General features: G+C 35.8%; 1 protein-coding gene across 14 annotated transcripts in view; it reads left to right on the top strand.

The window, feature by feature from the left end:
* Positions 1-25,142, top strand: part of ATF2 (activating transcription factor 2) — a 95,342-nt gene that overhangs the window by 50,784 nt on the left and 19,416 nt on the right. For 7 of the 14 annotated variants that reach the window (XM_040971752.1, XM_040971753.1, XM_040971751.1 and 4 more), the window contains 8 exons: positions 2,909-2,978; positions 5,824-5,920; positions 8,819-8,937; positions 9,070-9,198; positions 13,097-13,275; positions 13,942-14,056; positions 15,508-15,594; positions 23,577-23,726. In XM_040971752.1, the coding sequence (XP_040827686.1) occupies positions 2,909-2,978; positions 5,824-5,920; positions 8,819-8,937; positions 9,070-9,198; positions 13,097-13,275; positions 13,942-14,056; positions 15,508-15,594; positions 23,577-23,726 (946 nt within the window). Of the gene's footprint in view, positions 1-2,908; positions 2,979-5,823; positions 5,921-8,818; positions 8,938-9,069; positions 9,199-13,096; positions 13,280-13,941; positions 14,057-15,507; positions 15,595-23,576; positions 23,727-25,142 lie in introns of those variants that run through there. The other 7 variants (XM_040971758.1, XM_040971759.1, XM_040971760.1 and 4 more) reach the window with 3 other exon arrangements.

Raw genomic sequence — 25,142 nt, 5'->3', positions numbered from 1 at the left:
TCAGCCATGCATATTTCTGTGACAGTTCTTACCTCTAACATTCTCTTTTTATTCTTTCTGGGAATTTTTCTCTTTACCTATATCACTTATGTTGCTCACTTTTGTCTTTGCATAGTATTTATAGTTATTTTAAAATTGTACCCCAATAAGTCCAAAATCTCTACCCTGCTGTAGCTTTTATTTTCTTTAAATCTCTTTAGACTATGTTTTTTGCCTTCTTAGCATGACTTGTAATTGTTTTGTTGAAAGCTGGACATGGTGCTTCAAGGGAAAGGAACTGAGGTAAACAGGCCTTTGCCTGAGTTTTTTTTCCGGCTAGGAGTTAGGCTATGTTTACTATTTCCTGTAGCTGTGGGTGTCTGAATCTAAAATACCCTTTGGTGTCCTGGTTTCTTTCCCTGTGTTGTTTCTGGTCTGTCTAGAAAAGCACCTTCTTGATTAAGGTCTGAGCTTTGCAGCTTTGTGGCTGCTGTGATGAGACCAGTAATTTGTTTGTCGGGGTGACTAAGGCCTGGGGAGAAGGGAAGCTTCCTATGGTCATTGCCTGCTGCCACTAAGGTGAATGGGGGGGGGAAGCATATTGGAGTGGGGTATTTTTTCCCCAGGCCAATTAGGCTGTTGTAAAATAGCCCTGTGTTTAAGCAGAACACAACTGGTGTGGACTATTTTAAAATGTTTTTTCCCATCCTTTTGCTGGAACCAAGGTGGTTTTTTTTTTCCCCCTCCAGTCTTGGTTCTGAGGCCTCAGTGGACTGCTTAGGTAAAACAGGAAAGTGTTTCTGCCTGTGCCCTACTCTCATTCTGGGCCCAGGAGCTCCCAAACGAGTCTTCCCTGACCTCTGTCAGTCAGTCTGAATTAAAGTTGAAGTATTCATGTGAATAATGGCTCCAGCAGGAGGCTTCTGCTCCTATTAATAGTGATTCAGTGTCTGCCCCTGTCTCCACTTTTCTCCTGAAGTTTGCTCTGTGACCTCAGTTCTCTGGTAAGATGGACTAAGAAGACTTGGTATTTTAAATTTGGTTGTTCTGAGGACAGGAATCTGAGTTCCCAATATATATGGTATTAATTCAGACTTCCTGGAAGCCTTTTGTGCTATTGATCATTGTTACATGATCAAAACTCAATAACTATTGTGGACCAGTGTGGGTTTTTTAAAAAACAAGCTGTATCAAACCTCAGATGTATTAGGAAAAAGCCGTGTGACAATATTGGCAAAAACTTTGACCTTCATCTCAGGCGATTAGTTCTGTTTCCAGCTACATCACCAACAGAGTTGGAATCTTAGGATTTAGAAAAAGACCAAAATTAGAGATATAATGTTCATTATGTTAATACAGTCCACTTTCTCTATCTGTGGAGCTCACATCTGTCGATATGATGAATTCATAATGAAATGGAAACATTCTTAAAAATATCATTTGTACTGGACATATACACACTGTTATTAAGCTGTGTCATCTGTATACATAGCATTTGCATTTTGGTTGTTTTGCTTGTCTTTAAAAAATTATTTGCAAAGCAAATTTACAGAGAGAGAGATCCTCCATCCACTGGTTCATTGTCTGAATGACCACCTCAGTGGCTGGAGATGATCCAGGCTGGAGCCAGGAGCCTTGACTTTCTTCTGGGTCTCCAACATAGGTGCAGGGGCCCAATGACGTGGAACATCTTCCACTGCTCTCCCAGGCACATTAGCTGGATAGAAAGAAGAGCAACCAGGGCTAGAGCCAGATTCCAATATGGGATGCCAGTGCTGAAAGTAGAAGCTTAACCTACTATGCCATAGTACCTGTCCTTTGTGTGTGTTGTTGTTGGTTTTTTTTCTGTTTTGTTTTGTTTTGTTTTAAGTTTTGTTTTATTGGAAAGGCAGATTTACAGAGAGGGAGAATCAGAGAGAAAGATCTTCCCTCCGCTGGCTCACTTCCCAGGTGACCACAATAGCTAGAGCTGAGCCAATCTGGAGCCAGCAGCTTCTTCCAGTTCTCCCACCTAGGTGCAGGGTCCCTCAGCCTAGGGCCATTCTCAGCTGCTTTCCCATGCTACAAGCTGCAAGGGAGGTGGAGCAGCCAAGATATGAATTGGCACCCATATGGGATCCTGGCAAGGATGCAAGGCAAGGATTTAGGTGCTAGGCTACTGGTACCGGATCCTGTGTTTTATTATTATAGGTAATATAGATGTGGTATAAAGCACACAAGAGGATTTAAAAGATTATATTCAGTTACTGTGTCAATTTCTATGAGAGAGGAGCATCTTTAGATTTCAGTATCCACAGGAGGTCTGGGAAACCAACTCTCCTAGACTGAGAGGAGCGAATCTCTGAGGCTGAGATGTATTTCTCTTTTGTTTTGTTTTCCCTGCGAGGATTCCATGATACACATAGGAAAGACAGGGAATTTAAAAGGGATATAAAAATCTTCAGACATGTGCCTATTGTTGTTTGATGGGATATCTAGATAGAAATATTAAACTAATGAATGAAAATATTTTAATAACACTAAGCACTCTTAAGATGCCCTTAATTATACAATATGATCTTTACAAAACTGTGATACTTGCTCATTTGATTTTTTTGGCAGTGAATGAAATTTGTTCATTTTATTGTATTTTCATGTCATAAATACTCTTTCACTAGAAATATTTTGTTCTTACACTCCAAGTACTTTAAGAAGCTTCATAGACCAGTGTTCCTAATCTTTGTTGTATATGTGCAAAATCTACAACTTGCATATATTTCTCAATTCAAAATAAGTGGAAGATGTTAAAATATAAGTACTTTCCTTTATATTCATATATGTGAGTTGTGTAATAGACTTAATGAAAATCTAATTTTGTTTTATAATTAGAAGTATCCTTTGCTTAATGTGAACAGTAAGTATGTAGCCATGTCTGTGTGTTCTGTTCCAGACTATACAAGGACCTGTGGAATATGAGTGATGACAAACCCTTTCTATGCACTGCCCCTGGGTGTGGCCAGGTAATATATAAATTATTTTAAATCATGTTACGCATTTTCGCTTATTGAAACATTGATAATAAAATACGGTGTCATTTTCTGGCAATATTTTATATAATTTTAGAGTTATGATAAAAAAAAATCTGGAAAAGTTGATAAGAGAATCTTCCTTTTTCCCCATTGGCGCACTTGAATTTTAGAAAGTTCTGTCTAATGTGGGGAGCTAGGGATGTCATCTGTTGCACCAGAAAAGTGATGACACTGGACAAAAATCCAGGGTGAATGTTTTACTGACTGAATTCTTAAGAAGTGAGCTGATATCTGTCTGCCACTATCACTGATGTAATCGTGTTCTTAAGTCTTTAATACAGAACGAGCATGGAAGCAGTTCCAGAAAGTAGTATTTCAGTTTTGTACACAGACAAAAAATCTATTAATCTGTTATTTATAGTTCTAATCTAATTTTAAAATAATTTAAACACTAAGGAAGAGTGTAAATGTATTTAATGTGTACTAAAATCACAACATACTCATAAGGTAATGAATCATATATAAGCAATGCAGTGCTCATTGGCTATTGGTTTTTTTTACTTGATATTTTAATCAGATATAATTGATACGTAATAAACCACATATGCTTAATATTATACAATGTATTAAATTTTAACATGCATATATGCTCATAAAACCTACACCCATGTACCATCCCAGAAGCTTCCTCCTGCCAGTTGTAATTTTTTTCATCCCTTACAAATCTGGTTATCACTGATCTGCTTTCTGTCACTGTATCTTTGTTTTCATTTTCCAGAATGCTATCTAAGTAGAACCATACAGTGTGTACATTTGTGTGTCTCCTTTCACATGTAATTTGAGATTCCTCATTGTTACATGATCAGTAGATAAAAGCTTTTTGTTGAAGAGTAATATTTCTGTGTTCCATAATTGGTTTATCCAAATGTAAGTTAGTGAATATTTGATTTATTTCCAGTTTTTGATTGTTATAACCAAAACTGGTATGAATGTTCATTTACATGTCTTTTTATGGTTGTAGGCTTTCATTTCTATTGGATTGATTACTAAGGAGTGCTGGAATTGTGTAGTAGATACATGTTTAACCTTTTAGGAAATTATCAAACTGCTTTACAAAATGGATATATCACTTTATATCCTAAAATAATTTAAGTCTTATGCCACATCCTTGTCAGGATCTGGTCCTGACAACCTTTTAAGTTTGAACCATTTTCTGTGTGGTAGGCTGATACCTCATTGCAATTTTAATTTGTATTTGATGGCTAATGAAAAGATGATCACTTTTTCCTGTGTTCGTTGCCGATTTAGTATCTTGTCTTTTATGAGGTGTCTTTTCAGATCTTTTGCTTGTTTTTTAATTTTTTTGAAAATTGGGTTGTCTTTTAATTTTGAATTGTAGATGATCTTTATATGCATTTTTATGAATAGATATTTCTAATTTTAATGAAATATAACATATTCGGTTTTTTTCTTTATGATTGTTGCTTTCTGTGACATAAACTTGTATACATTTAAGTCACAGATATTTCTTTTATTTTTACTAAAAGCTTGCTTTTTCATTTAGGTTTCTGTCTCATCTTGAATTTTCATTTCTGCTGTGACATTGGTGTTGAAACAGACTGTTTTTTACTGTATTTTTTCAGATATTCTAGCATCCGTGTTGAAAAGACTTTTCTTTCTCCTTGAATTACTTTGGCTCTTGTGTAGACGTAGATGTGTTTCTAGGCTTTGTATTTCCTTGCACTCATGTCTGTCAACTTTTATGTCATTACCACATGGTCTTGATTACTCTGCAGTTAGCATTCCAGGCAGGTGGGGTAAGTTCTCCAGTTCAGTTCTCCTTTTCTCAAGACTGTTCTGGTAGCTTTAATTTACAACTGGTAAGGGTATATTTATATCACGTTATGATAATTTATTTGTTGTCTACCGATGTTGAGCAGTGTAAAAGCAGAAGTTACCAGGATTGGTGCTATTAGCAACAGATTGGTCAGGGAAGGTATTTCTGATAAGGTGACACTCTGGATGGAGTCCTAACTCTAGACAACCACCTGGCACAGCTCTAGTTGTGGCATTTGGGAAGTGAACCACCAAGTGGGAGCTCACTTCCTATATCTTCCTTTTTCCCAGTCTTGCTAATAATTAAATCTTTTAAGAATGATAGTTTTGGTTTCTTATAAGAACTTTGATGGAAAACTATTTTGACTTTAAGTTAAAAATTTTATTTTAAAATGAAGTGCTTTGATTGTCATTTATTGGATTAAAAAAGGAATTCTAAAAAGATTTTCTTTTAGTGAAGTGGTAAGTAACCTTAATCTAAGTAAATAGAGTAGTTTCTTCTAAAGCCATTGTGTCATGGAGTATTTGTAATAATACATGATTAAAATTTATACTGTTTTTTAGAAAATTTTTAGCTTTACTTTTTTCATTTTTAACAGGTTCAATATAGTTCATAGATACAATTTCAAGAATATAATGATATTCCCTTTCTCCCTACCAGCCTGCCTCCTTTCCGTTCTCTCCCTGCTTCTCCCTTACCTCTCTTCTCTCTTTCTTTTAAGATAACTTATCTTCCAGTTGCATTACAGTTAAGGACTTAATGCTAGTGGTGTGTTTTTAAATCAATTATGTGACCTAATGGTATTGTATATTCTTGGGTTTCTCTGCAAATATTTGAAGTCTGATATGTATATACTAACAACAAATTCTTTTATAGTTTACAAACGGCTATTTCACTATTAATGGTGGTTTTACATGTTGTGGAAATGAATTTCCTTATCATTTTACTTATTTGGTCCGATTGAAAATCTTAACTATATTTTAAAACTTTTTGCCACAGCGTTTTACCAACGAGGATCATTTGGCTGTCCATAAACATAAACATGAGATGACACTGAAATTTGGTCCAGCACGTAATGACAGTGTCATTGTGGCTGGTTAGTATATGCTTTTATTAATAGCTTATATACATATTTCACCTGGAATGTGCACAATTTTTGTGTATTCTCTGTAAATACTTTAGTCTGGTGATATCCCAGTGACTTCATTTACAGTAAATGTTGACAACATGTATTTTACCCATTACATTTTCATGTTTCCTTCTGACCATTCATTTCACCTTTCTATGTGGTTTTCATGTAGCTTTCAGTATCAACTTCATGGAAGTTAATTAGAACTCTGAGAACATTCATGCCATCTATAAAATTTACAGTTTGCTAGTAATTGAACTAATATGTTTAGTCATTGTTTCTTTTAGCTGTCTTGTACCTGGTTTACAAGGCTGTGTGAAGATAGAAAAAGATGAAGTTCTGGTAGAGAGCAAGACCTATTTTTACATTAGGATTTTGTTTCTTTTCATGCAAAACACTTGTCTTAGTAGCACACTATGAAAGGTGTCCTAAATTCACTTAGTGCTTTTTTGTGCATGTTGGCCCTACATACATGCAATATTGGCCAAGTAGACAATTATTTTCATAATATGTGAAAAGAGAAACCCAGTTCATGCATTGGTTTATTGTCATTTCATGCTGCATTACAGTCTACGTAAGTATTTATACACACATCTATGTACATGTATACAAAATATGTATAATTTTAGTGCATTTATATTTCTTATAAATAAGGATTGCTGTAGAAAATTTTGTAAGTTTTAGACATTTTTCTATCATAATTATGAATTTGCATATCATAAATACTGAAATTAACTCTAAGTTCTCTTTTCTCCTCTAAAACTTAAGTTACACTCTTTGTGAGTCTGGAATTACTAATACTAGTACTTTTAAACTGTAAGTGCATGCATCAAATTTTCATATCCAATAGTTGGGATAGATAGCACAGCAGATATTGGATGGTTTTTCCTGTGCTTTCAGTATCAAAACTTTTGTAATGAAATTGGGAATAACAAAAAGTACATAATTTATCAAAAATAATTTATGTTGGAAAGATACAGTTTCATAAATGAAAGGAAGCACAGAAGAATGAATAATGCATTTCTTTGCAGTTCTGTGTATCAGATAATTAGAACAACAAAAGGTAAAAAGGGAAATTCACCTTAGATATGATGGTCTCCTTTCTCTGAATCTCAGTGCCTGTTGTCTTTAATATTTTAACTCAAAAATATTTTGAATTTGCTTTCTAGAAATTATTTTACTATTTATATAAATACATAATTTATAATATGAATTGGAATAGAAAACATAGTACATTGAAACACAGCACGTGATGATTTTACTAACATGTTGACTAGCATTCATTACATGATGTGTGCAGGATGTTTGATGATCAGTAGCCATATACAATCTGCATGTAGCACAATGTGTCTGTGTTGGTATTTTAAGTCTGACAGTTCCAGTAGTCATTAATAAAAGTGATTTGTGCTTACATATTTTAAGACTTCATTCTGTTTAACGTAAGCTTGCTAAAGGGCTTAGGGAACCTTTGAGTTTGAGATGGGTCAAATTTATGTTTGACATCAATTCAGTCATGAGGTATTTATGCTGATATATATACTTAGGGTCCTTAATGTAATATGATTTTGGAGATAGGAGTAGGATGCAGGCCAAAGACAAACTGATGGGCAGCACTTCTGATGATGATTAGTGACCAAGCCAGGCCTGACCTGAGGTCTGTCTACTGAATAGGAAAAATGAGTCCCATTGGTGGCTATTATGTTTTCATGTAGTAAAAATGTTAATACTCTGTATATGTTACGGTCAAAGGTAAACTAGTAGTTACCACTGCGGGACACAATGGTTAACAAGTATGCTCATTTTGATGTCATAAATGAGCTCATGAGTGTTCTTTTCTAAACCTGAAGAGATAATCCTTAGTAGAATACCTTTTTCCTTTTTTCTCTTTTCTTTTCTTCCTTCTTTCTTCCTTCCTTCCTTCCTTCCTTCCTTTCTTTCTTTGGAGGGAAGGAAGGGGAAGGGATTAGGTTAGATTCTTAACCTATAAAATTGATGCCCTAAAGTAGAGAAAACAGAATTTGAATATGTTACCACTCTAGTCAGTATAAACAAACAGCTTTGGAAATAATACAACTAAACCCAAATTCTTAAATTTTTCTTTCTTTGAACACTGTCTTTAACTGACATTTGTTCTGTAAACAATACATATATACACATAAGCTGCAATTTGAAGTACAGCTTAAATATTTTAAGTTCCAAAAATGTAGTTAATTATTCTTCTATTGCCTAAAAATTAACTAAAATGTTATTTAGACATTCTGTATAACTCAAGCCAAGCTTTTAAAATGCATCAAAATTGAATAATAGATCTAGTAAATACTAATATGGAGAGGTTTGTTTTGTTTTTAAGGCTTTCACTTTCTTTTTCTAACTTTAATATCTACCTAGTACAAATATGTTTTACTTTAAGCTTGCTTTCATGATGTATTATGAGAGTCTAGCAAAAGTGCCAAGTTAAAGTGCATATGCATACTCTTAGTCTAGTATTCCCCAACTACATGTATTGAGACAATAATTTTTAATGCCAAGTTTTGAAAAAGTTCTTATCACTGTTTTAGACAATAGCGGTTTATCTCTTGAGTAGATGCTTTGCCATTCTACTCAGAGGGAGGGTCTGGAGAGGTGGACTAAGAGCAAAAGAGGACTTCTTTCATACTTTGTGTTCTCGAAGTTGGAAGAAATACCTGGAAACGCAGCATAAATTTAACAGAATTTTGTTTGCTTTAAAGGGAAGAGGTCATTGCAAAGAGAGCATTAACAACTGTGACTGAACCAGTCCTGCTAATTTGTTAAATTATTGTATTTTAGCTTCTTGATATGGACAATATTTAAATCTGTGTGATTATTTCTTGACATTTATTTCAGATCAGACCCCAACACCTACAAGATTCTTGAAAAACTGTGAAGAAGTTGGTTTATTTAATGAGTTGGCAAGTCCATTTGAGAATGAATTCAAGAAAGCTTCAGAAGATGACATTAAAAAAGTATGTTGTTAATCATGAGATTAAGAAAGTACTTTTAGTAGAGGTGTTGCTAGCATATACTTCAGACTTTCTTACCGTAGGCTTGGTGATTGTGTTTGAATTTGTGGTATTTCTTTATTGTTTACATTTTAGATGCCCCTAGATTTATCTCCTCTTGCAACACCCATCATAAGAAGTAAAATTGAGGAGCCTTCTGTTGTAGAAACAACTCACCAGGATAGTCCTTTACCTCACCCAGAATCAACGACCAGTGATGAAAAGGTGAGTGATGTTTGCAATAGAAATAGAAACTAAGGGGGAAAAGTTGGTACCCAAGTAAAGTTTAGTACTTAATGTGTAAAAGCCTGTGAATAGCCAACTGTTTCAGGGAAGATTCCCCCTTTTCAGGAGTTGGAAACCTTTTTTCTGCCATTTGGATATTTATAATATTTGTGGATCATACAAAATTATCAGTGTACAAACTGGTCTTCTGTAGACTTGTTGAATTTCAAGTCTCACTAGTGGTTGCCGTGGCAGGGCTGAATGAAATGATTTCACAGGCCTTATGTGATCCTCGGCCTGGCTGTTACCCACCATGTTGTAAATAATCAACTTAGAAAGAAATTGTAGGGGAGAATAGTTATGCTAGGTAAAGTTTGTTTTGAAAGGGGAATGTAAATGTGTCACTTAACTTAGTTTTTCTGAATTTACTGGTTAGTTACTTTTAGATGAAATTATTTAAGTTTATGGAGAAATTTATTTTGATGAATAGTTCAATATGAATGTTTGATTTTTTTTTTTTCATGACATACCTTCTTCATGAGTTTTTTTTGAAGATTTCTGGTATCCAAGGATTTCAAACCAACAGCTTAATTATCTAGTAAGTTATATGAACAGTGATTATGTAGGATTTCAAAGGGTAAAGAACTGGTTATTCTCATCTGTGGATATTGAGTAGCTGCAACTGAGACGATGATACCATCCGGAGGACCCTCTAACCTGGGACCACATGGGCCACAGTTGTGGTTATGGGTACTACTTGATTAGTTTTTTGTTCGTGAGCACATAGGAAGTGCACCTATTTAGGAGTACCATGTGTTTACAAATAAGGACAAATGGGACATAAAAAGAGATGATATTCTTATATGTTTTTCCTAAAGCCATAATTTTTTGGACTCCACCTACCATGGCTGAGCAGTTACTTATGAAGAAATACAGTTGTAGTTTTGTGTCATTGAACAAATGGGACATGTTCAGTTGATGATATTTTTTAACGTGTGAATATCATAGAATGTGCATTCATCAACCTATACACATAGGCTGTTGGTGGCATAGCCTACACATAAAAGATATGTAGAATTACCTGTTTCTTCAGTAAATTAGCCTGACTTGCTATAGTTTTTTACTCCATAAACTTTGGGATTTTTTTTTAACTTTTTTATTGTTTCTAGTAATAGTTAATGTGAAACACATACTGTGCAATTATATAAATATTCTCTATATTCTTATTTTATAAGACTTTTTTTTTTTACTATTTATTCTTGTTTGCTTTTTAACTTTTCTGTTAGAATACAGACACATTAGCCCAGGCACCATATCAAAATCATTAGTATCACTGACATCACCCTTCACATCTTATCCCATTACAAAGTCTTTAGGTGGAGTAACATACATGGGACTGTCATTTCCTGTGATGATAGCAATTTCTTCTGTCTGAAGTAACTTCTCACCTAGGAATTTGATCTTACAGGTTTTTTTTTTAAGTTATTTTTCTTTTCATTTTATTCTTCTGATTTTAAAAGCATGCTCGTATAAACACTGGAACAATAGAAACAAATGAGGTGGCAGGTATTGTGGCACATCAGGTGAAACCAGCACTTGGAATCCACCCCGTCATGGAGTACTGGTTTGAGTACCAACTACTTTGCTTCCAATCCAGCTTCCTGCTAAGGCACCTAGGAGGCAGCAGATGATGGTTTAAGTAAATGAATCCTTAGCTTTTAACTTCTGCCCGAACCAACCCTGGCTATTGCATACATGCTTAATACCTGTACCTTATGTTATCATTATCTTCATATATTTAATTCTGTTGGTTTTGAACATAAATTTTTTTCCACATTGTTATAGTTACTAACATTGCTATAAAATCCTTGAGATCCACCTTCTTAGAAAACATTTCAATCCCTCCACACAGTTTTTCACTGTGGCTGCTTCAGCACCATTTTGGAGGCATTCCTTTTTTCCATATTCCTCAGTCACTCAGGACTCCCACTGGGTAGATCATAGCTATGGTAAGTTGTAAAAAATCAGCTCTGAGCCTATTCCTCAACTGATGCCATCCGGACCCTATATTTAAAGCATATCTCTAGGGGCTGGCACTAATCCTCCACCTGCAATGCCAGTATCCCATGTGTACCAGTTCATGTCCCAGCTGTTCCATTTCCTGTCCTGCTTCCTGCTTAAGCGTGCAAAAGCAGCAAAGGAAGGCTCCAATCCTTGGACCCCTGTACCCATGTGGGATATCCAGAGGAGACTCCTGGCTTCAAAGTTCAGAATGGCTAAGCTCTAGCCATTGCTGCCACTTGGGGAGTGAACCAGTGAGTTGAAGATCTTTCTGCGTCTTTCCTTTTCTGTGTAAATCTGATAAAAATGAAAGAAAATCTAAAAAAAAAAGTCTGTGCTGGTAACATAAATTTAAATCAACTCCATCTAGATACTTCTATGTTTCGTAGACTTCTTAAACTTCAGACATCTGTTAGAGCCCTAATTTGTTCTCCCATTTTGTTCATCTTGATAAGTTTGCTTTTTCTTCCTAGTTCCTCAAGCCAGGAGTTTAGGGAGCATCCTAATTCCTTCTTTTTGTTCACACTAAAAGCAACAGCAAAGTTTATGAGCCCTACTTGCAAAATATATGTCAAATTTTGTCCTCTTCAGTTTGTGTTCAGTGTCACCACTTTGAGCATCATCTTTTATTTGGAGTATTAGCAGTCAGCTTAGCAATTGGACTTCCCACTTCTATCTCCTTTGCCATTTTAATTTTATTCTTTAGCATTTACCCTTTGTGATCTGGATTATCTGCCTACACATGTACCACTCTGCTGAGTTCATCATCCATTACTAGCTTTTTATTTTATGTTCTTCACCCTAAAGTGTGTTATTCTTTATCCTTTTGGTTTGATATAAATGCCATTGTTGAGAGCTACCTCCTCTCACTGTTTCCTCCAGTTCCACCAACTCTTTTTCTCAGAGATCTTTCACTGTCTTACCATGTTGCATTTATTATTCTATAACATTTATTAGTCTGTTATTTTCTTGTTTGTTTCCTATTTACTGTCTCTATCATCTCTTGTTCCATTAGGATGTAAGTTCTCAAACATGTTAAATAAGTGCAGCTATAATAGGACTAGTTTATCCTTCCGGTATAATTTGTAAAATTTAAAAGTAAGTGGTAGCATAAAAGCATATTCAGAAGATCACAGGAGACTAACTTTTATACTAACTGGTTAAGAAATTTCAGATAAGATACTTAATCTCTGTGTTTAGTTATCTGTTAAACTCGGGTGAGTTTAACTTGAGGTTACTGGCTACATCACAAATTCTAGCTTCCATGATTTGGATTGTCCTCATTCTTGTTTTTATTACTGGATTTATTACTTGATTTTTTTGATATTGAGAAGTTTTTGCTATAGAAAGAACAGCCTACCTCAGATTAGCAAACAGTTTAACATTCTGTCATTGGCTTTGTTTTAATCATAGTACAGTCTGTCTGGACCTGTTTTCTCTTTGTACAGTAAAATGAGGATGAGACCCAGGCAGTCTTTTCTGGATTCTAAGTTTTACAATCCACAGGAATGGATTATATTTTTACTTTTTCACTAATATTCTCACAGAATCATTGCCAAATAATTAACCTAACATAGTTATGAATTTACAGTAAAAATGAGCTGTCCTTGAAAAAAAATGTTTTTTTAAAATTAGGGTTTTTATTAATTGAATATTGCCTTTGAACCTTTACAGCTATTTCCAAAACTTCCTTTTAGTTTTTTCAGATAGCAGTTTACTTTGAGTGCTTAAGCATTACCCTGTGGATGTGTTCACAAGTGTGTGTGTATATTGTATTCACTAAGAAAAATGAATGAATGTCATTTTAAATGCCACCCTTTGGTTCTCTCTTAAACAGGAAGTACCATTGGCACAAACTGCACAGCCCACATCAGCTATTGTTCGCCCAGCATCATTACAAGTTCCCAATGTGCTGCTTACAAGTTCTGATTCAAGTGTAATTATTCAGCAGGCAGTACCTTCACCAACCTCTAGTACTGTAATCACACAGGCACCGTCCTCCAACAGGCCAATTGTGTAAGTGATGGCTCTTCTGCCTTCCCGCTGTCTCAGACAGAAATATGAAATTTCACAAGATGACATGTCTTTCAGTTCTTGAATGAAATTTCTAGGGCCCACCAGCAGTTAAATTACCACTATCCATATCGCAATTCAAGTCCTGAATACTCCACTTCCAGTCCAGCTTTCTGCTAATGTGCCTGGGAAGGCTACACAAGGTGTCCCGAGTATTTGGATGCCTGCCACTCCTGTGGAAAGATCAGGATGGCATTCCTGGCTCCTGCCTTTGGCCTGTCCTAGCCCTGGCTACTGTGGCCTTTAAGGAGTTAATGAATCGATGGAAGATGTTTGTGTCTCCACCTCTGCCTCTGCTTCTCCCTCTCTGCATCCCTCTGCCTTCCAAATAAATAATAAGTCTTTTAAAAAATAGTAGTTCCTATGACCTCTCTGGTAAGAATTTTTCTCATCTTGCAAACTGGAATTTGCTCCCATTTTTTTTAAACACTGATACACTCACAATACATTTAAGATTTAATTAATGGTAATTTGGTTTTCGCAGCTTGTAATGCTCATGAAATTTATTTGTAAATGCTATAATAATAGAAGTAAAAATGTCACTGTGTTTTTAAGAGATGGTTGCTATGAATCTGTTTCCTTTCTTTTCGCTTCTTTTGTTTTCCTTAGCCCTGTGCCAGGCCCATTTCCTCTTCTGTTACATCTTCCTAATGGACAAACCATGCCTGTTGCTATTCCTGCATCAATTACAAGTTCTAATGTGCATGTTCCAGCTGCAGTCCCAGTAAGTTACAAATTTAGACTGTTTAAATTTTTATAATGAAACTGGCCTGTATTAAGTAATTAGAAGTAGAGCTGAAACTACTTGGTTGACTTCTGAAGCTGAACTTAGGAAAGTACGTTTTAATGGTAAGTGGTAGTTATTCATTGCTATTTGCTTAATAGCCTCTGTGATTCAAGGGCACATAGTTCAGTAATCTTGCTTTCCTTGTTTTTTTTTTTTTTACATCAATATCTTCACTACTTATTCACATTTTAATTGACTAAATTTGCAAAATTCAGATTGACATCTTCATCTAAATTATTTATGACATGACAATTTTTTAATCTGTTATTCTCCTCTGGAAATCTTATTCCAAGCTTTAGATATTGTGTAATTATATAAAATGATAACTTTTTCTTGTAGATACATATCATTGGTCAGTACATTGTAATCATTTATGATATACTTTTTTGAGCTTATTTTTAACAGCCTACTTACAATAGCATTCCACACTGTTGGTGAGGTTTTACTTCCAGGAATATAGTAAAACTACACTTTTATATTTTAAGAATTCACTAATTCTTCCAAGTGATCTAAATATCCAAAATTAACATTGAGGTAATACATCTTTTTCATACAGACTTTGCTTACAAAATGCGTCCTTGAAAGATTTTTTAAAGACTCATAGTATGTCTGCTTCTTCATTTATGAGGGAAGAAATTTTATTACCATATATTTAAGATGACTTGGTTATTCTGTTAAATGTACCTGTGATGAAAGCAACTGGATATGAAAGATACAGTTTATATAATAACTGTCCTTTCAGTGGAAAGACAAATAAAATATAAAGGGGTAAATTATTTGAGAAATTACTACACTTTGGTTTTCAGTGTAAATTATGTTAATATATTGAAAACCTGTTTTAGAAAATGTTTTTATAAGATTTATTGTTTATTGTAAAGGCAGAGTTAAGATGTTCCATCTGCTGCTTCATTCTTGATGTGCTTGGGGTTGGGCCAGGCCGAATTTGGGCCACAGGCTTCTGCCCTGTGGTCTGCCATGTGGATGCAGGGCCCGAAGACTTGGACCACAAGCAGGGAGTCAGATTGAGAGTGGAACAACCAGAACACAATCGTATCTGTAAGAGATGCTGGCACTGCAGGTGGAGGCTTAGCTTACTATGCCACTGTGCCGGACCTAGGAAATCTATTTTAGAAAAGCAAGGTGTATTGGGAAATTGTTTTTATAACTCACTGTCACAAGGTTTAACCTTGTTGAAATCAAAGTGAAAGTGTGACAACAGCCTATAAAATCACCAAGAGTATGATGTAGATATATAATCAAGCAGAAATAGACTTATAGTGGTCTGTTATAAAATCTTAAAGTGCTGTAACAACCATTGTACCAATGAAATACAAATCTTATTTTGAAGGTATTCTCCAGTAATTCTCCTTTGCATTTTCTTTGTGTAGCTTGTTCGGCCAGTCACCATGGTGCCTAGTGTTCCAGGAATCCCAGGTCCTTCCTCTCCCCAGCCAGTGCAGTCAGAAGCAAAAATGGTAAGCAGGTTTTTATTCTGTAACTCTCTCAAGCCTGTTCTGAATGTGTTTTTTTTTTCCATAAAAAGTTGTTTAAAATGCAGTTTATATCACATTTTTCAAAAGTTATGGACTCTGGCCGTGCTGTAGAAAGAAAATTGGTGAAGAAAAGCTTCCAGTCAGTATAGTTAGTAAGTGCCACTTGTTAGTGGTAGTAAAATAAATTAGGTAAATTGGGAGTAAAGTTACTGTTTCTGATTGATTTGGTTTCTTGCTGTGACTTTTTACACAAGCTCTTTCTCCTCCTGCTGGAAGCCAGGGGTATTACAGCTGATCTTAGATCTGATCACCAGTACAGTGCTGAAATAAGTGGTTGTACAGGTTTTTTTTTTTCCAAACTTGCAAATAGAATTCATATAGTCAAGCATTTGTGTATGATACATAAAATGAAAATCACATGTTTTTCTGTTGTGCTTCAAGTACTAATAAATTAGTGTTATTTGAAGAAATAAGCTGTAGTAGGAATTGAAAGACATGTGTTTTAATTTTAATCCATTTCTGCTATTCACCATCTTTAATCAATCCACTGTAACTTTTCTGAAATATATTCCTCATCTACAAAGTAAATGGATTAAGCTTTCATGTCCATGGCCACACTTAGCCCTATAAAACTTCCTGATTTTCTTGGTGTAATGTCTGAAGCTACTACTAAGAACTAATAATGTTAGTGAAATAAAATGCAGGCTAATTCTTAATACATTTTTATTTTCTTAGGAAATCAGTGCATAAGTGATTATTAGATAATGTTTGTTTCAGTTCTTCTCCAGGTACCAAATTGGTAACATAAATTTTTACACATGAAAAATTATGTATTGCAAGACTTTTAAATTATTTGCACTCCTTTGGTGCAAATAATAGGAAAACTTATCTAACCATCTGTTGCATAGGGAACCCTTTTCTACCAAGGACCATTTGAATGTTTAGAACATTTTTCATTGACTATACTACACTTAAACATTACCATGCTGTAGTTTTATCAGATTTCAAGTGCCACCTGCAGTTGCCTGGCAGAACCAGACAGATGATTTCTCAGGTTTTATATGATTTGTGAGGTGGTATTCCCAATCCTGACTTCTAAATGAACAAGTAGTTGAGAAGTGTAAAATCACTTTAGATTCTGTAAAGGTTTATTTAATTAATTAAAATTCAGAGTTCCAGAGAGAGTTAGAGACAGATCTTCCATCCTCTGGTTCACTCCTCAGGTAGCCATGACAACAGGACTGAAGCAGGCCGAAGCCAGGAGCTGGGCGCTTCATCTGGGGCTCTCACGTGGATGGCAGAGGCCTAAGCTTTTGAATCATCTTCTGTGCTTTTCCTAGGCCATTAGCAGGGATCTGGGTTGAAAACAAAATAGACAGAAAGTGAACTGTTGACCACATGGGATGCTGGCATTTGAGGCATTGGCTTTGCCTACTATGCCACAACACCAGCCCCTGGTTATCAAGCACAGTGAAAAAGAACATAAAAACCCAAGAGAGTAGGGATGAGATGCATGCATTTGGCCAGCATTTAGGATAGTGGTGATGATCAAATGTTTGGTATTCTTACTACCCAGGAGAGAAGCTGCAAAGATTCTGGCTCCAGTTCTGTCCCAGCCCAGGTCAGCCATGATCGGTATTTGGAGAATGAACTGGCAGATGGGAACTTTTATCCTTAGTCTCTTTTAGATACATAAATACATACATTTTTAAATGTTTATTTATTTATTTTCATGTACTTTAGAGGCAGAGCAGTAGAGACAGAAAAGAGAGAGAAAATAAGTTTTAAGATGAAGAACAGATAAAAGAGATGACAATGCCCTTAGGACACCTGAATCTCATATTAAGAGTGTTTGGCTTCAGGTCTTAGCTTCATTTCCAATTCCAGCTTCCTGCTAATGCACACCCTAGAACGTGACAGGGGATGCCTCATGTACCCAAGTCCTTGTCAACTAGGAGACTCAGGTTGAGTTCCAGCCTCCTGGCTTCAGCCTAGCCCAGCCCAGCCCCAGCTGTTGTGGCAAGTGAGAAGTGAACCAACAGTTGGAAGATCTTTCAGATAAAGGAAGGGAAGGAGGGAGAAAGAAAGGAAGGAAGGAAAAGAGAAAGAAAAATGTATAATAATAATAATAAGGCGCAAGGGGAAAATTTGTTACATCATTCATTGTGTGTTTGGATCAGATTTTTGGTGATATTAAGGTGACTTTTCTTCACCCAATAACAAAGGAGCTTCTGTAGAAATGTTTTTTATACTTTGTGTTAAACATACTGATTAATGGAAAATGCAGTTTAATTTGCCACACAGTGACTATAGATTAAGCAGAAATATAAAAACATCATATGTTTACATATTGAGTAGGCTTATGTTAATTCAAAAGGAACAAATTCAGTTCAAGGAATTACTTTGGATTCTTACAGTAGACCGTATTGCTATAAACCATTAAACAGAACTCTAACCAGAATATTTTCTTCTTTTAGGCTGCTAGGAAATTGAGTTAAGAATAATAGTGTTATAATACGTGTATGTTAAAAACTTAAAGCAGTAACTTTCTTTAAGTTTATGTATGAACAACAATCACTGGTCAAAGACCCACAAATAGCATGGAGAGTCACAGAATGCTCCACTAAAATTTAACAATCCAATTAACTATCTTGTTAGAATCTTTCCAGTATAAAAAAAAGCCGTCTTAGGTGATTGCTTGTTTCATTGACATAATAAACAAGAGTGTCCAATTGTGATTAAGTAAAGAGACTTTGAAATTGCTTAAAACTAAAATCATCTATTAAATATTTGAAATGGAAATCCACGGGGAATCTATTTCTTAGTCTGCAAATTATTTTGAATACTTTTAGAGCATAAAATGCCAAATAGTTACAGTTTATTTGTAAGTTTGAAGTTAAAACATCAGTGTCATCAATGTATTAGGCTTCCAAGATCTCAGTGGACTTACCAAATGGAAAGCGTGTCATCCCAACTGCAGAAAGATGTGTTGATTTGTATCCCATGCACAGAGCTTTCTTAATGAGCAGAAGAATGATTCTAGAACTTGGTTCTTTCCTATAACAGAATTCTAGAAACAAACTCACCAAATGCCTGATTCCCAACTCACACATCATATCAGGGATGAAAAACCTGTTTTCTGCCAAAGACTATTTGGATGTTGGTAACAGCATTCATGAACCGTACTAAAGTATCAACTTCGAAATAAGTCTACCATATATTTACAGAATTTCATATCCCACCTGTGGTTACTGTGGCAGGGCCAGATCACTTTTTTTTTTTTTTTGCAGGCCTTACACAACTGGTGGGCTGGATATTCCCCCAACCCTGCCTAGATTCTTATTAATTATTAAGCATTTCTTCTGCCTGTTCACCCAGCCCCAGCCCCCAGCCCACTCCATACCTATCATTTCTTTTTTGCTGTTTCAGTTGGATTTTGTATTGCTGGTGGTGCTACTAGTTTTCGTCTCTGAAAATATTTTAAGCAGGATGATTTTGGAGTTCTTCATCTTTGTCAAAAACTTATTTGACCTTTGCAGTCACAATCTGCTAGTGACATACTGTGTAGTATAGTTGTTAATTATGCTAAAGTGACTTGTGGTTGAAAAATAATGTGAGAGCAACGCCAGATTAGAAGAGCTGGAGAGAAATGTATCTTGTATGCTGGGATAACCAATGGTGCCTTTAGTATTACCTGACTTACATGTCAGATGCTTATAGGAAAATGTTATATATGTATCATGCTTTTGCTTATTGCAAATACTAAAATAAGACATTTGCTTTTGTTTCACTACAGGAAAACATTTCAGCTTTTTTTTCAAATAACAGTTTTTTTAGCCTTTGGAAAAGTAAGAATATGATAAAGAAATGGGGATGAGGCCCCACAGACACAAAATTATGTAGTACTTTTTAATGGTACAGAAAAATTGCGTGACCTGCTGTTTTATACAGAGTTACATCATACCTTGCCAGATTGTTTTAGGTGTTAATCATCTGGGAGTTTTGTTCAAGAAGGTTTAGGAAAGTAAGGCATCATTGCTTTAAGACTTGTGTGACAAACTGAGAAATATCCTTGCACACAGCAGGCAGCCAGTAGGTTTTCTGCAGGGGTTTCTATCAAGAGCTAGCAGAGGGCATCCTGGCAAATGTTCAGAAACCTGCATTAACTTGGTTGGGGCCCTGCATGGAACCTCATGTTCAGCAGAATTCCTCTGACCTGCCTCTGCATGCCAAGCTAATCAGCAAACACCTAATGAGCCCACTCCATAGAAACAGACCCTCTTCCAACCTCCTTCATTTTCATATGTTCTCTGGGGGTGGGGAGACAAGACTTCATGAGGACTGATGATGCTGCAAAGACCACAATAATGATAATTAACTTGCTGAATTTAGAAGATTATGCTGTTAATTAGTTGCAAAATAAAGATAAGTAATAGAGCAGCAGATGGTAGGATAACACCCAGGAGAAGGAGGGTTATTACTCCGATGAGCTTTTGTGGCAGACATGAAATATGGATCTGACTTTTTCATAAATTGTTTTTCCAAAAATTTCTTTTTTTCTTTGAACTATGATGGAGTAGTTTGTTCCTTCCAAGTTCTGACAGATGTGAAAAAAATTATTTTCAAGGGTGCAACATAGACAAATTAATTTTTAGCAGATCACCTCTTAATGTGGATGTATCAAATTGATCAGTATAACAAACTACTCATGTTTGAATTGACACAGTTTACATCTCTAGGAAAGAAAAGTTTTTAATATAGTAGCTAAACTTTACATGATTAAACAGTAACTGTAAATAATATTAATGTATTAGTATACTTCTTAGTAATGTTTTCTTTAAAATGTTGTGTGCCTTTATATTTAAAATAGGCAGATTTCATTGAATGTGTTGGAAAGTGCACCCTTTAAAACTAATTTCTCTATATATTCACCTTGTATTAAATTTCTCTATTGAGAAAAAGTATCAATTTTTAAAATATCATTGTTTGTTCTTTAAGATACTCTTTAGCAAATTTACAAGGGCAAATAATGTCCTTATGTTAATTATAAAATCTGTGAATGAAAAAGACAACTTTTTTCCACCTAACTCATTTTAAAATGTTTTAGATTACAAACGTTTTTACACTATGGAGCTATGTTAATTAACTCTTAGAAACATTTTCTTAGATTTTATACTCTGGCACAGTTTTGGAGTCAGATTCATTGTAACAGCATGGAGCAAACATTAGCTCTCCCTCACTGGATGAGTGCTGTATACCCTTGGGCAGTCAAGGGGGTAGTAAATGAATACTGGTGCTGTTGTTAAGTGCTCTGTGAGGTAGTCATGTTCCCCTCTGACCACTGTTTGGGAGAGTGATGTTTATGTACTTCAGACTCCCCTAGGTACAGTTACTGTATTTCATTGATTCTAAGAGTTAAGGTCTTGATTCTGAAACTTTAAATGCTCTTCCATTCTGTTTTCTACCTAAGGACTTAAGAATGTTTCACCAGTACATAATTTACAAAGCCTTACATCTCAGCTTTTAATTGTATTTATGCACAGTGTTTAGGCTGAAAAGCAAGCTGCATCTAGTCTATTTTGATCTCTAATAGACGACTTATAAACTATGCCTCTCTGCAGCCTGACCATTTCTCTGGACTCTTCTCCTGGACTCTGTTTACAATGTCCAGACCTGTGAATTTCTGTCTTTGTATGAAAACATTCTTCTTGATCATTTCCCTAAATATTCTAATCTGATGCCAGTGAGCTACTTATTTGAAAATTCCTGTAACTTAAGTTTCCATTCGTCAGCTTCCACATTGTCTAATCAGTTACTTGCTTTCTAATTTCCTGTCTCCTAGCTACTGAAACAGGGTCTTCAGAAAGTTCATGGGAATTACGTATTATGAACAAACCATGCTGACATTTCATTTTTTTTGTACCAAAATAACCTCACCTTTCAGTTCTGCCAACTTTTTCTGTGATACCTTAGAAAAAAAAGAAGACAGGAAGGAAGGAACTAGCGATCTTGTCTATATTGTGAGAAATACAAAGTATGATGTGGTCTTTAACATATTTTACATGCTAAATACATCTGTGGCCAAACCAGTGCTTAAGACGCCTCCTAAGAACAATTATAAAAATACACGAGGGTAGAAACTCATCTGATTCTTGGGCTTCCCCCCGGAAACTATCCACTAGCATCCAGGTGTCATTACGGGCTGGGGTGAAGTTCTTGTTGCCATTTTATATATGTTTTTTTAAAGCAATCTGGACAAAATGCGTTCTAGTGAGAAGATAAATGTAGAGGGCAAATTTTTAAATTGTAAATTTTTGTTTCTAAAGTTTGTTGAATTGCTATGAAAGCAGTTATACTGGAATTGATTGGAGACCTTCTTCAAAAGCTTTTCTCTGCCACATTTTTTTTTTTAATACTCAGGAAGGAAGAAAGGCATGATTGCTAAGAATTGGTATTTTTTGCATTTAATATTCCAGATTTTTGTTTGTTTTTACTTTTGGGAAGTTTGAGAAATAGTGGGAGGACGCAGTGTGTTCTTACACCATCGTTTCTTTTCTGTAGCCTCCCTTTTCCCAATTATACACCTGAGGCTGGATCTTTTTTTTTTTTAAGATTTATTTTTTTTTATTTTTTTTTTTAAGATTTATTTTTATTATTTTTTCATTGGAAAGGCAGATATACAGAGAGGAGAGACAGAGAGGAAGATCTTCCGTCCGATGATTCACTCCCCAAGTGAGCGCAACGGCCGATACTATGCCGATCCGAAGCCAGGAGCCTCTTCCGGGTCTCCCATGCGGGTGCAGGTTCCCAAAGCTTTGGGCCGTCCTCGACTGCTTTCCCAGGCCACAGGCAGGGAGCTGGAAGGGAAGCGGGGCTGCCGGGATAGAACTGGTGCCCATATGGGATCCCGGGCGTGCAAGGCGAGGACCTTAACCACTGCGCTACCGCGTTGGGCCCCTGACGCTGGATCTTAAGAAAATGTGACAAACATTATCTCTGACTCAGATTTTTGTAATAGCATTTATTTTGGTCTCAGGATGCAGTAACACCATCTCCGTTTTTAAGAGCAGTCTCAGCAGTAGTAGACATAGGTTGCTCAGCTGCCTGAAATCTCTTCCATTGCTGAGATGCTACAGTGTTATTAGTTTGTAGTGATTACTTCATATTTATAGATCCTAACAGTAAAAGTACCTTAAAATTTACAAGTTCCCATTCTCCTCAAAACCCACTCCTGTCTTTAGCAAGTGTGTTTCTTGTGTACCTGGATAGCAAATCAATATACCAAATGTTAAAAGGGATATATGAAGATATAAAACAACCTCTGTTCTTGACAGTTTACTGCCTGGTTGGGAGATAAGGTAGTCACGTATGACAGAGTTTTGGAGATAGGATAAGAAGCTTCATTCTAATTGCATCTTATTGGAGGTAAGTGCTAAGTGTGTAAAGCCTCTTTATAACACTAGATCTGTCATATTCTCAAAGTCAGATAGAATTCTGTTTACTAGCAAAACAGAATATAAGAATCTGATTAAAGGGATAGACTTGGTATTAGATCTTGGAACAGGGAAGATCTAACGGCAAAATATCCAGCTATAGCAGCACTGTGACCTAAAAATGCAACCTGGAGTCATTGTCCATGGAAGTACTATTGGCATCAAACAATCTGGAAAAGAGGGTTAGGTCTTAGAATACGGATGGAGCCTAACAAGGTTGGGATGTAAGGGACAGGGATGAACTGAAGGAGAAAAGGTGAAGGGAAGCTAATGATATGTTGTTGCTTTAGTTGAGCCAAGGTAGTTATTTCCTGTTAACAATGTTGTTGTTGTTTTACTATTAAAGTTGATTATAAGCAGCCAAGTGTAAGAATCCTCTGGTAGTACTAGACTACATTGAGAGTTGCATTTGGATACAAAATAGGAACTGGTTCTTGATTCTTATTTTGTTCAATGATGTTTGCATTTCAGAGATTAAAAGCTGCTCTGACCCAGCAACATCCTCCAGTTACCAATGGTGATAGCGTCAAAGGTCATAGTAGTGGTTTGGTTAGGACGCAATCGGAGGAATCTCGACCACAGTCTTTACAACAGCCAGCCACATCCACTACAGAAACTCCGGTATGTGTACTGTTTATCACTCGGTGTTCCATCATCCAGAGACAGGTTGTTTATGTATTTTTGATAAAACTATTCCAAAAGCGTATCAGAAGCCTTAGGATAGGTATTTCAGTGTACAAATATTGACATAAAAACAAATAAAAGTAATAGAGCAGTTATTACTGTTTGACATCCTGTGAGTGTTTCTTTGAGTGCTTATAAATATTGGTCTGATTCTGACTTTGGACTGGCCCGAGGAGCCATCTGGGGAGTGAACTAGCAAATGGAAGATTTCTCTTTGTCTCTTCCTCTGTAACTTTCCCTTTCAACTAAATAGTGTTTGTTTTTCTGAATCTTTTTGAATCTAATTAAAATTATCATTGATCTTCCTGTTTCCTAAAATGCCATGTATTCATGATTATGTAAATATCATAGTCTGGTGTTAAGAGGCCCATTAGAAAGAGAGTGTAGGGCTATTAATATTGTTTCGTGTGTTACAAAAAGGCAAACCTTTATCCTGTAGCAGTTTTTTGTTTCTGCTTTTAATGTTTTCTGATGCATTGTAAAACATTACTCCTCTTTACTTACTTGTAGAAGTATTCTTTTCTTACTTTAGGTACTAAGAAATCTCTGAGAGAAATGCATCTAAATTCATACACATGTTCATACATGTGCATGTTGTTTCATATTACTGACATAAATCAAGTGGTTTTTCTAATTCAGACTTGTGAACCATCACCAAAGAAGCAGATGAGCTCTTGATGATGGCTGTTTATACTAGAAACCCTTGTCACTCATCTCTGGTTTGCAACTGCCTATCTGAAGATTGATATATCTGTAGTGTATCTCTACAGGCAGAGGTTACTATGTTTCAGTTAGATGTTTCAGAACTGTTTAGACCTTCTGTAGTCCCTGCTTGAAGAGTATTAGCATTAGCATTTTAAAAGCATAACTTTGCAATGAACAAAACATGCAAACAGCAAGTTTTAAATTGCCATCTAAGCATAAATATTTATGTAACTGTATCTTATCTTTACCAAACTTAAAATACAATATAATGTGATTGCGGTTGCTAGCTTGATGTAGAGGCCAGAGAGGGGAGATGAATGTCTGTGTGTTTGTGTGTATGTGCGTGTGTGTATACATGTAATTATTTTATTTTGATAATCTTTACATAGTTGATTAGGACACAAAGGGTCAAGGGCTACAGGAAAGAGGGTAAGACCACTGTTTCCACATTCTTTTATTTATTTATTTTTAATGTGTCTGGGATAAGGGAGGAGATAAAGGGAGAAGGCCCACCCAGCTTCCCACACATCCCAGGTCCCCGAATGGGGCATGCTCCAAGGGTCCTGCTCAAGTGGTTTTGATAGTGCAACAGTGTTGAATTGCTGCCAGTATTGCCATTCCGAGCACAATGAATTCTCTCCAGAATGC

This window comes from Ochotona curzoniae, unplaced genomic scaffold (genome assembly GCF_017591425.1).
Source record: "Ochotona curzoniae isolate NIBS_2020 unplaced genomic scaffold, NIBS_Ocur_1.0 contig_2210, whole genome shotgun sequence".
NCBI lineage: Eukaryota > Metazoa > Chordata > Mammalia > Lagomorpha > Ochotonidae > Ochotona > Ochotona curzoniae.
Note: the sequence above shows the minus strand (reverse complement) of the source record. Positions and strands in the feature narration are given on the sequence as shown.